The sequence below is a fragment of the Nesoenas mayeri genome (genome assembly GCF_963082525.1).
Source record: "Nesoenas mayeri genome assembly, chromosome: 10".
NCBI lineage: Eukaryota > Metazoa > Chordata > Aves > Columbiformes > Columbidae > Nesoenas > Nesoenas mayeri.
This window is the reverse complement of record NC_137560.1, coordinates 9,800,089-9,812,768: the sequence shown is the minus strand read 5'-3', so window position 1 is coordinate 9,812,768 and position 12,680 is coordinate 9,800,089. Positions and strand designations below refer to the sequence as shown.

The window sequence follows — 12,680 nt, the reverse complement described above, 5'->3', positions numbered from 1 at the left end:
GGGACCCCATGCTCCCCCTCCCGCTGCAACGCACCCCCCAGAGGCCCGGGTGGGAGAGGGGCTGCCAGGTGCTCTGCCCACTGGGGCACCTCCGCCGTCCCGCGCGGCACCACCCGCGGTCCCGCGCATGCACACGTGTCCTGGGCGGCTCCGCACAACACCCCCCAGCCCCACGGGGCATGCGGCCGGGGGGGCTGCCCCGTATCTCTGAGCATCCCTGGGGGGGACGGTGGCGGGGGACAGACTGAGAGAGCAGGGGGGTGGAACAGACCGACCGGCAAAGCCACCGAGGGGGCCAGAAGGGGCTGGGGGGCCGGGGAGGACGGGCTCCATGCAGGGCTCTGCCCCGCGGCTGGCTCTCCGTCGGGGCACGTAGAAAAGGGGGCGGCAGGCGAGGGGTGGGGGGGACACCATGCCGGGGACTATGTACAGAGGGGGGCGCGGGGGCTGCCACCGCTCAGCCCGTCTGCTCGCTGGGGGCCTCGGTGGTGGCAGCGGCGGCAGCACCGTCCCCGTTACACGTGGCAGCGGGCGGCGTGGCAGAGGCCGGGGGCTGCTCGGTGGCGAGCGGCGTGGCAGGGGCCGCGGTATCCGTGGCGGCGGCGGTGGTGGTGGCGGCAGCGGCAGTGGTAGTGGCAGCGGTGGTGGCAGCAGTGCTGGCCGGGGCCGTCTCTGTCTGCTCGGGGGCCCGCAGGCGTTTCATGAGCGTGGTCACTCGCACAGCTTTCTGTGGGGAAGAGGCAGGGGCTTGTGGGGGTTCCCCTGTCTGTGGGGTGCTGGATCCCCCATCAGGCATGGCTGTTGGGGACTGGTGGGGTCGCAGGAGCTGGCAGACCCCCCGTGGCTGACAACCTTGTGATGGATGTTGAGCTTGGCCAAGAGGGGAAACTGAGGTACGGGGCACCCCCACCCACCTTCCACTTGGCCCGAGCAAAGTTCTTCTCGATCTGGGCGCAGACACCGTCCTTGATGTTCTTGTCGGAGGCAGCATTGCCAGAGATCCTGGGGAGGCAGGGAGGGGTGAGCAGTGCCCATAGCCCCCCCCAAACCCCCTGCCCACCCCTCCAGCCCCTCACCACTCATGGGAGATGGCCTCCTCCGCCGTGATCCGCTGGTCCTGCTCCACCTCCATCAGGCGTGTCACCAGCTCCTTGGCTGGAAGACACAGGGGGGCAGGTCAGTGCTGGAGGGGGGACAATGTGGGACTCCCTCTTCCCCCCCCCCGCCAGTGTGGGGCTCACCCGCCTGTGAGATGTCGTCCCAGTAAGGCGGGTCAAACTCATAGTCCCCAGCCAGGATTTTGCGGAAGAGGTTCTTGTCATGGTTCTCGTAGTCATCCTCGTCTGCCTCCTCGTAGAAGGGGGGGTTCCCCGAGAGGCTGGAGGACAGGGTGGGGGGCTCAGCCCAATCCTCAGGCCCCAGCCCCCCGTGGCCGCCCTGGCCCTCGCCCCGCACTCACAGGATGTACATGATGACGCCAATGGCCCAGCAGTCCACCGGCCGCCCGTACCGCTGCCGCCCCACCACCTCCGGAGCTGCGGGGGACACAAGAGCGGCCCTGCCTCAGGGTCCCCCAACCCCTAGCCTCTTATCCCCAGGGTGATGGGGATGGGGAGTGGACCCACTGTGAGCACCCAGGATCAGCCCTGAGGTGATGGGGAGCGGGAGGGACCTACCAGGAACACCTGTGACCATCAGGAGGGACCCAGTGGGAGCCTCCAGGGCTGGTCCCCAGGGTGGCAAGGAGCAGCAGGGATCGGCTGCTTCCCCCCCACACCCGGCTGTCACCCACCCAGCTATCACCCACCCAGGTACTCAGGGGTGCCGCAGGGCTCCTTGATGAGCCCATTCTCCAGCTTGGCCAGGTGGAAGTCGCTGATGACGATCTTGGAGTTCTTCAGGCGGTTATAATACACCAGATTCTCCAGCTGCTGGGCACAGGGGCTGTGAGCGCCGGGGTGGGGGGCACACCAGCACCCAGGGGTGCTCCCACCCCCCAGCACCCACCTTGAGGTTCCTGTGGACAATCTTGAGTGAGTGCAGGTAGGCAACAGCCTCCAGCACCTGCCGGATGACATTGCTGGTGTCCCTCTCTGAGTAGTAGCCCTGGTCCAGGATCCAGTCAAAGACCTCCCGGCCGGTGGCCCTGCCAACAGCAGCTCTGCCGAGACCCTCCCTGGTCGGGGCATCCCCAGCCAGACCCCCACACCTCCCAAACTTACAGCTCCAGGAAGATGAAATACTCCTTGCGGGTGATGTAGACATCCACCAGCTGCAGAATGTTGGGATGTTTCACCCTACAGAGAGATGGGGGCATGGGGGGGGTCCCCACTTTGCCTGGCGGTGCAGGGACCCCCCAGCCCCAACACTCACATTTTGAGGATGATTATCTCATTTTTGGCTGCCTTCCGCACTTTCCGCCCGTCCCGCTTCAAAAACTTCTTGCAGGTGTACAGCTTCCCCGTCGTCTTCTCCTTGGCCCGGAAGATTTCACAGAACTCCTCCCTGCAAGAGCGCCCACAGCCATCACCCCCCTAGGACGGGCACTTGGGTGGTCCACGGGCCCACCAGCATCCCTCCCCATCCCTGTGGCTAGGGGAGATGCTGCAGGGGTGGACCGAAGCTGCGGCTAAAAACCTCTCCAGAGCAGAGGGGAAAAAAATAAAAGGGGCAGTGGGAAGGAATCAACATGGAATAAGCAAATTGCTAGGGAAGGAGGGAAATGTGCTGACTAAAAAGCTCCCTTCCCATGGCAGCTGGAGTAAGGTCCAGTGCAAAGCTGCCCGTGACACGGTGGAACTGCAGCGCACCCTGGCATGAATGTCAGTGCCGTGGTCAGGAAGAAGGAAGGGGAAACATGCCGGTTGCTGGGGATGTGGCAATGTTCTATTCCTAATGGTGTTGGAGCACATCAGCAGGGCCAGCGCTGCAGGGGAGACGCGGGGATGTTCGGTGCTGCTCTGGCAAAGCCTCCAGCCATCCAACCCCTGCAGTGGTGCCAAAATCCTCATGGCCACTGCTCTGGGTGCAAGGGAACCAGGCCCATGTGCTTTGGGACAGGCTGCCCAGAGGATGGAACAAACCTCTGAGAGCACCTGAAAAGGTCCCCCAAGAAGTCCTGGTGTTTCAGAGGCTGATGGAAAAATTTCTGGGTTCAAATTGGTTTCAATGGGTCTGAGAGCGTCATTTTTTGGAGTGCTTCCTAATGGGTCCCCCAGCACAGCAACATAAGCAGGGGAAAGGCGGCAGCTCTACTCCCCCGACATATCTGCCCTTTCCTTTGCCGGAGCAGAGCCCCCCTGCTTCCCGGAGTGCTCGGGGGAGCTGTGATCATGGGGAATTGCTGCAATCCCTGCAGATTTGGGGGGAGGAAGAAGAGGCACAGGGAGCCGCCTGGCTGCAGCCGGCAGCAGTGGGGAAACCTTGCTGCCCTCCTTGGAGCTGATGGCGAACACCCCCACTCACCCACCAGCGAGAGGCATTAATTAGGGGACAACCACCCCAAAATGTGCCCTATCCAACCCAGCTGAGGACCAGCAGTGCAAAAGCCCCCGTGGGCAGCATTGTGCCGCTCCTCAGCCTGCGGCATGCAGGTGGTTGGGGTCCCCCAGACACCCCCAGGGCCAGGGAGAGACTAACTCACGTTTTGATGACCTGGCCCAGGTCATATCTGTCAGTCACCTCGGACGGCTGGTTATAATCTTTCTTGTCTCCCAGCGTCACGCAGCCAAACGGCATCGCAGGGCCCGGTGCTGGCGGGGCAGGGAGAGGCAGTGAGCGCCCCGGCACCACCACCCCGCTGGAGCCGCACCAGTCCCCCACAAGCCGCGCTAATTAACGTAAAACCTGACAAAGTGCGGCAGCTGCTCATGCTCCCCAGCTGCTGCAAGCTGCCTCATGCCCAGTGTCACCAATATGCGTCCATCCCTGTGGTGTCCAGCCACTCTGCCTAGGCTCAGGCCACGGGCACAGCCGCAAACCGGCCCCTCTGGCCCTCATTTGCAGATCATTAATGATTTATTAAGCTATGGCAAGTGCAGAGCCCAGAGCACCCACTGGGGAGGAAAACAGAGGCAAACAGACCCCTTCCCATTTCTCAGCCTGGTTTTGCCCCATGGTAACATTTCTGTAGGTGGGGCTTCCCCTAGCAGAGCACTGTCACACACCATCAAACATGCAGCGAGTTACAGCAGCCTCAGCTCCCCAGCCCTTACCAGCCCCGGTAGCCCCACTGCAGCACCAGGCAGGTGGGCACCGTGGTTCAAGGGGTGCCCAGCGCTCTTCCACTGCTGCCACTGGCAGCACACAGGACACTGGCCTGACACACACCGGCTTCTCCTGCCCTTTAGGAATGATGTTCTGTCCCTGGCTTTCCTGCCAGGAACCCTTTGAAACCAGACCCTGGTCAGCACCTTCCCAGCAAAAAATTGATCCCATGAAGTGATTTTTTTTCCCTTTCCCACCCCATTACCAGGAAGAAGTTTCAGCTGACATTATTTTCTGATTGCTCGGGAGGACACAGGGCTCCCCAGGTCCCCCCAGCCCTCTCGGATGAGCCCAAGCGGGACCCTGTGACAAGATGCTGGCACAACACTGGAGGCACCCATCGCCTGCTGCTAAAGCTCCTGAAACACCAGTTGCAATGTGCTGGCCTCGCCGTGCCATGCCGGCACTGAGCGGGGCCGGGCAGTGAGAGCTACGGGCAGGATGGTAGCGCGGGATGCGGGAGCCAGCATCGTGGGTACCCAAGCGCTGAGCCTGTTGCTATGGCAATGGGAGCTGGAGATGCAGAAAGCGGCACATCCTTCGGAGGGGGCAGGGATGGGCAGCACCCGTCAGCACCTGACCCACCTGCAGGTGCACAGTCCTGTCTCCGGCACACAGGCCCTGGGAAGAAGGTGGTCGTGCCCGTAGCACCCAGGGCACACTCCTAAGTGCCCCCTGGGGTGATTGACCCCAAATCTGGGTGGAACATGGGTGCAGTAAGCCAGGGAACAAGGGGATGCTCCCTCCTGCCTCCATCACTCAGGGCTGACCTGCCACTGTGCCTGCCCAAGCGATGCGCACAGGATGGGTACTCCCAGCTCGTATGACACCTGAGCACCCTCCTGCTGGGAAAGCCTATGCCGGGCAAGAGCACCTGTCCCTGTCCTGCTCGGGGTTCACCCACCCCTGAAAGAGAAGCAGAACACCCATGGGACACCCTTCCCCATGCTGCAGACCAGGTGAGGCTTTCTAGCCCATGCGTGCCTCATTCCAACAGCTTTCCCAGCAAATGTGCCCTGCCTGGCACCCCCATGTCCCTGTGTCACACAAGGCTGGCTCTGCCATGCCACCGTTCCTGGCCAAGGGGTCCAAGGGCTGTCCTGGCAGCCGCTGGCATGGCGGCAGGCTTGGTGACAGGGGCCAGCAGGGGCAGGGCTGGCCTGCAGGCGGGCAGGCAGGCTGCCAGCATCGGTGGCGCAATGCCAGGATTAGCCAGGAAGGGGACCCAGGCAGGATGATATACTGGGATTTTATTGCTGTCTCTGTGAGCTCTCAGCTGATCAGCACTCATAAAATTAGTTCCTGTTGGTTTAGTGGGGACCCATGCTGTCAGATCAGAGTACCAGCACCCTCCCTTGCCCTGGATTGGCTCGGGGGGAGCACAGTGCACCTGGGGTACCCTGCAAGGGAGGCTGGCATCCAGCCCCACATTGGGGTCAGCACCTGGGCCTCACAGGTGAGAGCATCCCCACCGTGGCTGGGGCACCCAGGCAAGGGGTAAACGAAGGGGTGAGTGCTCCCTCCCCAGGGTGCCAGGCGGGAGGCTGGGTGCTGTGCTGGCACCTGCGCACCACCAGTGTGTCCCCCCCAAAGCATCTAATTTGGGAGCAGAAGCAACAGCGGGTGTAAGACAATAGCAGGGAGGTGGGTGGCCGGGTGCGGATGGCATGGAGGGATGACGCAGACGTGCAGCCCTCACCAGCGGGTCCCCCGGCCCCCTGAGCCCTGGCTCTGCCCTACGGCGTGAGGTGCCACTGGCCTGCACTCCATCCGCGGCCCTGCTTCTACCTGCAGACACTCTGGACATGTCCGTGGCGGGGCCCCACTGCTATCCCGTTCCCCCCAGACGGAAGGAAGGATGTGCTGGGGAGAGGCAAAAGATGCAGCCCGGCCAAAATGAACCGAAATATTGCTGGTGCAGGCAGCTGGCAGGCAGCGAGAGTTGGAAGGGCTGCGCCAGCCCCACGCTGCCCGCAGAAGTGGCCCGGGCCGGGGCAGAGGCAGGGCTGGGGGAGCCCCACCGCCCGCGGGGCCAGGCCGACCCGAACCCACCGTCCACAGCCCCGGCGGGTGCGGAGGTGCAGCCCGGGCCGCGCACCGCAGGGGAGGGCTCGGCCGTGGCCGGCTCGGAGCGATGCGGCAGCGGGAAGTGAGCGGGATGCGGGAGAGAGAGCCGGGGGCCGGCCGGGAAGGGATGCTCGGCGGCGGGGGCGCCGGGTGAGGGGCATCGGCAGCTCCCCTCGCCACGGGGCAGACCCGGCGGCTCCCCGTTGGACGCGGGGGAGGCACCGGAGCAGGAGCGGCTCCGGGGAGGCGAGCGGGGAGGCGCGGGGGAAAGCTGAGCTCCGGTATCTCGCCGTGCCCGCAACACCCGTCGGGGCTCGGGGTCTGCGGGACTCGGGTGCCGGCGGGGGCGGTGCGGCAGCGAGCAGCCGTCGGGGCGCACACGCACCCTGGCACGGACCGGCACAGCCCTGCCGGGGTGTCCCAGGCCACCGGGGAGCAGGAGGGGTAAAGTGGGGGGCAGCCCCGGGCCAACAAGTGCCAAATCCCAGCAACGCCCCCACCCCGGGCCCGGCCCCCCTCGCCCACGGAGCGGCTCGGCGGGGCTCGGGGCTGTCCCGGCGCGGCGCCGCGCTCACCTGCACGCCTCTCCGACCGCAAAGGGGGCCGCGGCTCGGGGGGGGGCTGCGCGCCCCTTCCTCCCTCCCGCGTGGGGCCGGTGCGGAGCCGAGCCGAGCCGAGCCGAGCCGAGCTTAGCCAAGCCGAGCCCAGCCGAGCCGTCGGTCCGTCGCGGCGCGGCCCCGCGCGCCCGGCGCGGCAAGTTGGGGGGGGTAGGATCGCGGGGCCCCGCCCCCCCCAGCCGCCCCGCCCCGCCCCGCCCCTGACGTCACCGCCAAACTTCGCGCCCCGCCCGTCGGGAGCGGGAGAGGTACCCGTGGGGGAGGGTCACGCGTGGCATGGGGACGCGCCCCGGCACCGCGGCGGGACGGGGCAGCCGTGTCCCCCGGGACAGTAAAGTCACCAAAACCGGGCTGGAGCACTGCCACGCCGTGGGGACCGGGGGACCCCATGGGACCCTAGCCACTGCCCATGCGGTGGCGGCTTCGGGGCCGCGTAAATACCGACGAGCCCACGCGGCTTGCTGCGTTCCTGCTGCTGCGCAGCCCGGCGAGCCAGACCTGCCCGTGCACGTCCCCTGAGTCACCGCCTGTCCCTGCTGTCCCTGTATGAGCTCCTCACCCTGAGGGTGGCTGCCCAAAGAGACACTGTGCCCCACAGGCCACATCCTGCTATGCCCTGAGTGCTGGGGCAGCCCCAGTGTCACAGCAGCTTTACTGAGATGGTAGGGACCAATGTGAGACACGGAGCACCGGGTGAGCTGTTGTGCCCTGAGCTGGACCATGGCCGCTGTCCTGGGATGGGATGAGTCAGGGTGGGATGAGATGAGATGAGATGGGATGGGATGGAATGGATGTGATGGGACAGGTTGGATGGAATGGGACAGGATAGATGGGATAGAACAGGAGCATAGCATAGGTTATTAGCAGAGCCGAGCGTGGGCTCAGTGTCGCAGGTATGTGTCCCCTGAGGATACTAAGAGGTGTCATGAACTGGTGGGCAGGCACACAGTCCTGCCTCCACACCATGGTCCTGTGAGGCCCAGGCAACTTCCCTCATTCCTTCCCCAGCTGTGGGGCCAAAGGATCCGCTTGCCTCCCACCCCACAGGTATTGTTCGTGCCCCATGTGCCAGCCCAAGGGGCAGGAAAGTGGCAAGAAATTGGCCACTGTAATACCCTTAACTCTGCCCACAGCCCAGGCTTGGGGCCCAGCACAGCTCCGGGGGTGCAGCGGGTCCCCCAGCCCTCCCTGGAGCACCCTGGTTCTCATGCAATGCGATCGCGTGTGCAGAGACTCCTGCATGGCTGCGTGCAGTGCGCTGGCATTTGCGGCCCATATGGTGCCGCTTCCGAGCTGCACCCCCTTCCCGTCCCCTCCCGCTCCTGCACCCACAAAACCCCAGCTCCCCAAAAATACCCAGCCCATGCAGTCCTAAGCCACCATGTGAATGTGGTCATCCTCTCCTGGGGCCCATAGCCCCTGGAGTCTGGGTCAGCCAAGGCACCCCGGCCACAGATGGGGGACACCAGGGTCCTGTCCCCAAAGCCAGCATCTCCCCTCTGTGCACAGGGACACCAGCCAGCACCCCAAGGCAGAGGCACCCAAGGGCACCCCCTGCATCCATCCCCTGTGCAGCACTGAGCCGCACAAGCCCCAGCCCCACTGCAACTTGCATTGGGTAATTAAAGTCATATGAGAGTGGGTGAATTAGCAGGGCACTGTAGTTTGAGCTTCTAATCAAGAGTTTAATCATACTGGCTGGCAGCAGCGCAGCACAGTTATTAATCTTTGCACCTCGTGGGAACCTGGAGCATAACTCACAATTACCCAGCAGGTGCCCAGCATGGCTTGGGGCTGCCCAGAAGTGGCTCGTGGCATGAGGGATGGGCCAGCGCTCTTCCAGTGCCCCTGGGCCCAGCTCGTGCCCCTTGTCTCCCGGCACCAGCCTCCTGCCTATGGCAGAACAGCCCCAGGCCCCTGTCACTGCCCATCCAAACCCTCCTGGCCCTGGCTCTGCCTGGGCGCTGGGCTGCCCCACACACCATTTTGGGGTGATCAGCTGTGCTGAGCTCAACAGTGTTTGTCCCTGCTGTGCCCTGCCCCACTGCTGAGCCCACCCCCTCCCTGTGCACCCCCTCTCTGCCCACTCACCGCCCCATGCACCTCCTACCCTGTGTACCCACTGCCCCATGCACCCGCCTCCCTGTGCACTCACCACCCCATGCACCCCCCTGGCCACACACGCCCACTGTTCCATGCACCCGCCACCCCTCCCACTGCCCTGCGGTGAGCCCACTGCCGTGCGCGGGGTGACATGGCCAGTCTGGGGTGACATTTCCCACAGAACACCTGGAGCCCACTCAGGCTGCCTGAGGTGGGGGTGCCAGGGCTGGGGTCACTCGTCTGTACTCCTTTGGGTGAGGGGCCCACAGGGCAGGGGACACATGGCAGTACCCCTCTGCCCCAGGCCGGGGGGGTGGGGCCAGCCCAGCCTGGCAGGCTGGTGGTTGGGGGGGTGCCGTGGGGTGCAGTGGGGGGGGTGCAGCGTGTCCGTGATTCAAGTACTACGTGGCACCGCATTTCTGCGTGCTCGCCATCTCCATGGCAACCGCCAGGCAATCAGCGATAATTGCGTGCGTCGGCCTGGCAACAGGGCCAAATAAACCCCATCCCTTCTTTTGGGGAGCTGGCGATGCGGGGGGGGAGAATACAGGTGCGCAGGGTGCCATCACCACCCCTAGCCCTGTACTGGGGCCAGCAGAATTGGGGGTGCTCAGTGGCGGGGCTGCCCTCCTCGTAGGTGCCCTGCAGCACCCATGTGCCCTGGAAGGTGTCAAGGGATGTGGCCAGCAAGCTCCCCCACCAGGTGGCCATGTGGTAGCTGAAGGTGGCCTCAGGTGGACTCCCAGCTTGGGGGAAAGCCACACAGCAGCATGGTGACTCAACGCAGGGTGAGGGGTGGCCAGTGCATGCTGAGGGCTGCCTGCTCCAGTGGCCCTGGGGTGATGTAGGTGACAGGGACCAACAGCGCTGTAGGGCAGTGGGACCACTTGTCCCCCAGGAGCAGCTCTGAGGTGCCGTCAGGGTGATGGGCTGGGCTACCCTGGTCCCCAGCAGGATGTGGAGCAGGTCTACTTCAAGCTGCACAGGGGTTGGTTCCCAGGTGGACCCCACAGAACCCCAGCAGCCAGCATGGGTAGAATGTGAAGGTGTCAGGTCACGTCCAGGTGGAAGGTGGCATGGGGCAGCATGTAGCTGTCCCACATCACCACCACATAGGAGGTGTTGGCACCAGAGCCCAGGAGTCAGCAACGAGCAAGGGGTGGGCCAGCACCAGCATGGCTGACACGCTGAAGGCCTGGAAGAACAGCTTGGTCACCTTCTCCTTGGTTGGCACTGGGGACAGCAGGGCATCTGTGGCCAGCACTGCCACCTCCCCAGGGCAGTCCCCCAGCTCCTGGTAGAGGACACGGTGCCACAGCTCCTCCAGCCTGTCCCAGTCGGTGACCACACCATGGATGAAAATGGGGCTGTCCCCTGCCTGGCAGGGCACCACCAACCGCAGCTGCTTGTCCCCAGCCAGCCTGCTTCTGGTGTGGCCTGTCCCCATTTCAATGACAACAGTGCACAAACCCTTGTACCTCTCAACTGGCTTGGCCCCCATCACATCCCAGAGCCTTGCCTGGGCAGGGAGGCTTGGTCGCTGTAGTGATCACCTGCATCACAGCAGTGACATTACACATGGCATTGGGATTTGGTTCCCCTTCCCACTGGAAGACCTTTGAGGGTTCCCTGAGGCTCCCCAGGGTGGTACCTGCTCAGGAGGCTTTTGTGGCCTTGGAGACCAGGGGAGGCTGATTAGGGTGAGGAGTTTCACATGTAAATCAAGCAGGGCTTCTCACCAGGGGAGAACTGGCCTGGGGAGAGGACTTGGACCAGGACAAGGACCAGGATGCAGCTCGCATAGGTCCTAAGCGGGTGCAAGACAGGGCAAGCCTCTCTGGCTGAGGGTGAATGCTGTCCTGGGGGCATAAAAAGGAAAAAAAATGTGTTTTACAGGCTGGAAGGTTTCAAGGTAAAGAAAAGCTCCCCAGGGGCCACCAAAGCTCCCCAGGGACCAGCAGAGATCTCCAAGGGCTACCAAAGCTCCCTGAGGACCACTAAAGCTCCCTAGGGACCAGCAGAGATCCCTAGGGGCCACCAAAGATCTTCAAGGACCACCAAAGATCCCCAGGGGTCTGCACAGCCCCAAATGAGTGCAGAGGTGCCCATGGCAGTGCAGGTGCCGCAGGTGTAGGCGCCTGCACCGGGTGGGGAGCACGGGGGTGCCCAGGCAGCCTACCCGGGGTGCAGGCAGCAGGGGGGAAGGGGGGAGGTGCAGACAGTCCCCCCCGCCGCTCACAGACATCATTAGCAAAACTTGCCGGTTTCTAAAAATGGAGCAGTGGCAGCACGGCGGCCGTGCTTCGCGCCTGCTCCCAGTGCACCGGCAACCGCTAAAAACAGCTCGGCCCTGCCTGCTGCTACCTGGCACTCCTCGCTGGACCGGCGGCTACCAGAGCCACTGCTTTGCCCAGACACCGATCCTGGCACAATTTTGCCCATTCTGCACCCCTCTCCAGCTGCCCAGCAGGCTGTGGTGGAGGAAAAAGGGGGTGCAGGCCACTCACCTGGGCAACACCTGCTGCCTGCACCTGGCCTTTGCACCCCCTTTGCCATGAGGAGCCCAAAACCGCTGCTGGCACACGGATGCCACCGCAGTGGCACCAGCAGTCACTGTGGCAGCACATCCCTGGGTGCTGCCGGCAGCGGGACTGTGCCCGGCTCTGCCTGTACGCCCGCAGCCCTGCGCGGCCACTCATGTTTTATAGATGGCTCTGATTTTAATAATTAATCCCTGCTAACGACAGCACTTTCCCCAAATAAAACATTTAAAGTGCTGTGTGTGCAAGGCGTGCTGCCGAGGTGGGACACTGGCTGCTCTGCTGCAGCCGTGGCGGGTGGGCATGGCACAGCGTGGCACAGCACGGCACAGCCACAAGTGCCCACAGCTCAACCAGGTGCTCCACTGGTTCTGCCTGGCCATGCAGCACCTTAGGGTGCCTCTTGTCTAGTGCCAGCCCTGGGCTGCCCACCCCTAGGTGCCCACCCTTGCCAAGGCAGCAGCTCTGAGATGCCCCCAGGCCCCCCAGCTGAGGCAGGAGTGCTGGGTGCCGTGCAAGGTGCCACTCTGCAAGGTCCCCTATCCGTCTCCCGTGCTATGGCAGTGTGAGCAGCACAGGTGCAGATCCAGGCTGGCAGGGACAGGCAGGGACAGACGGGGTGGGTGCTGACCAGCCTGTGGTGTTAAAGGCCAGGCTCTCACTCCTCACCTCCTGCAGCGTAATTAGGGCAGGATAAATACGTATTAGCACGAAATATGTCATCTCCACAAGCACATTTTGGGGGCAGCTCAAGGCCGGGGCCCTCCTCACATACATCACCATAACTGCATGAGCCTCGTCAGCTAATGAGCAGCTCACTGTGCCACCCCACCACAGGGCACTGACAGCCTTGTTCACATAGGGTGTCCCTAAGGATGTCCCCCAAGACCCATCCTGCCCCATGCAACACGCAGAGTGCTTGTCTGCCCATCTGTCCATCCATCCATCCATCCATCAATCCATCCATCCATCCATCCTTCCTGCATCCTGGCCACTGGCGGTGTCCCAACCGGCCACCCCAGCTGCACCCCCAGCACACACATCCCCCAATACTTCCCTATTCTGATCCAGCCCGTAATAACCACGC

At 63.7% G+C, this 12,680-nt stretch overlaps 1 protein-coding gene across 1 annotated transcript; it reads right to left on the bottom strand.

Moving 5' to 3' along the window:
* Positions 1–457: 457 nt before the first annotated feature.
* On the bottom strand, positions 458–3,738 carry CAMKV (CaM kinase like vesicle associated; the record flags this gene model as incomplete). The annotated part of the gene is made up of 10 exons (XM_080350615.1): positions 458–727; positions 915–1,002; positions 1,077–1,155; positions 1,242–1,378; positions 1,460–1,535; positions 1,808–1,928; positions 2,008–2,146; positions 2,223–2,297; positions 2,374–2,505; positions 3,644–3,738. The coding sequence occupies 10 exons, from the start codon at positions 3,736–3,738 to the stop codon at positions 458–460; spliced, it is 1,212 nt and encodes a 403-aa protein (XP_080206741.1).
* Positions 3,739–12,680: the final 8,942 nt, after the last annotated feature.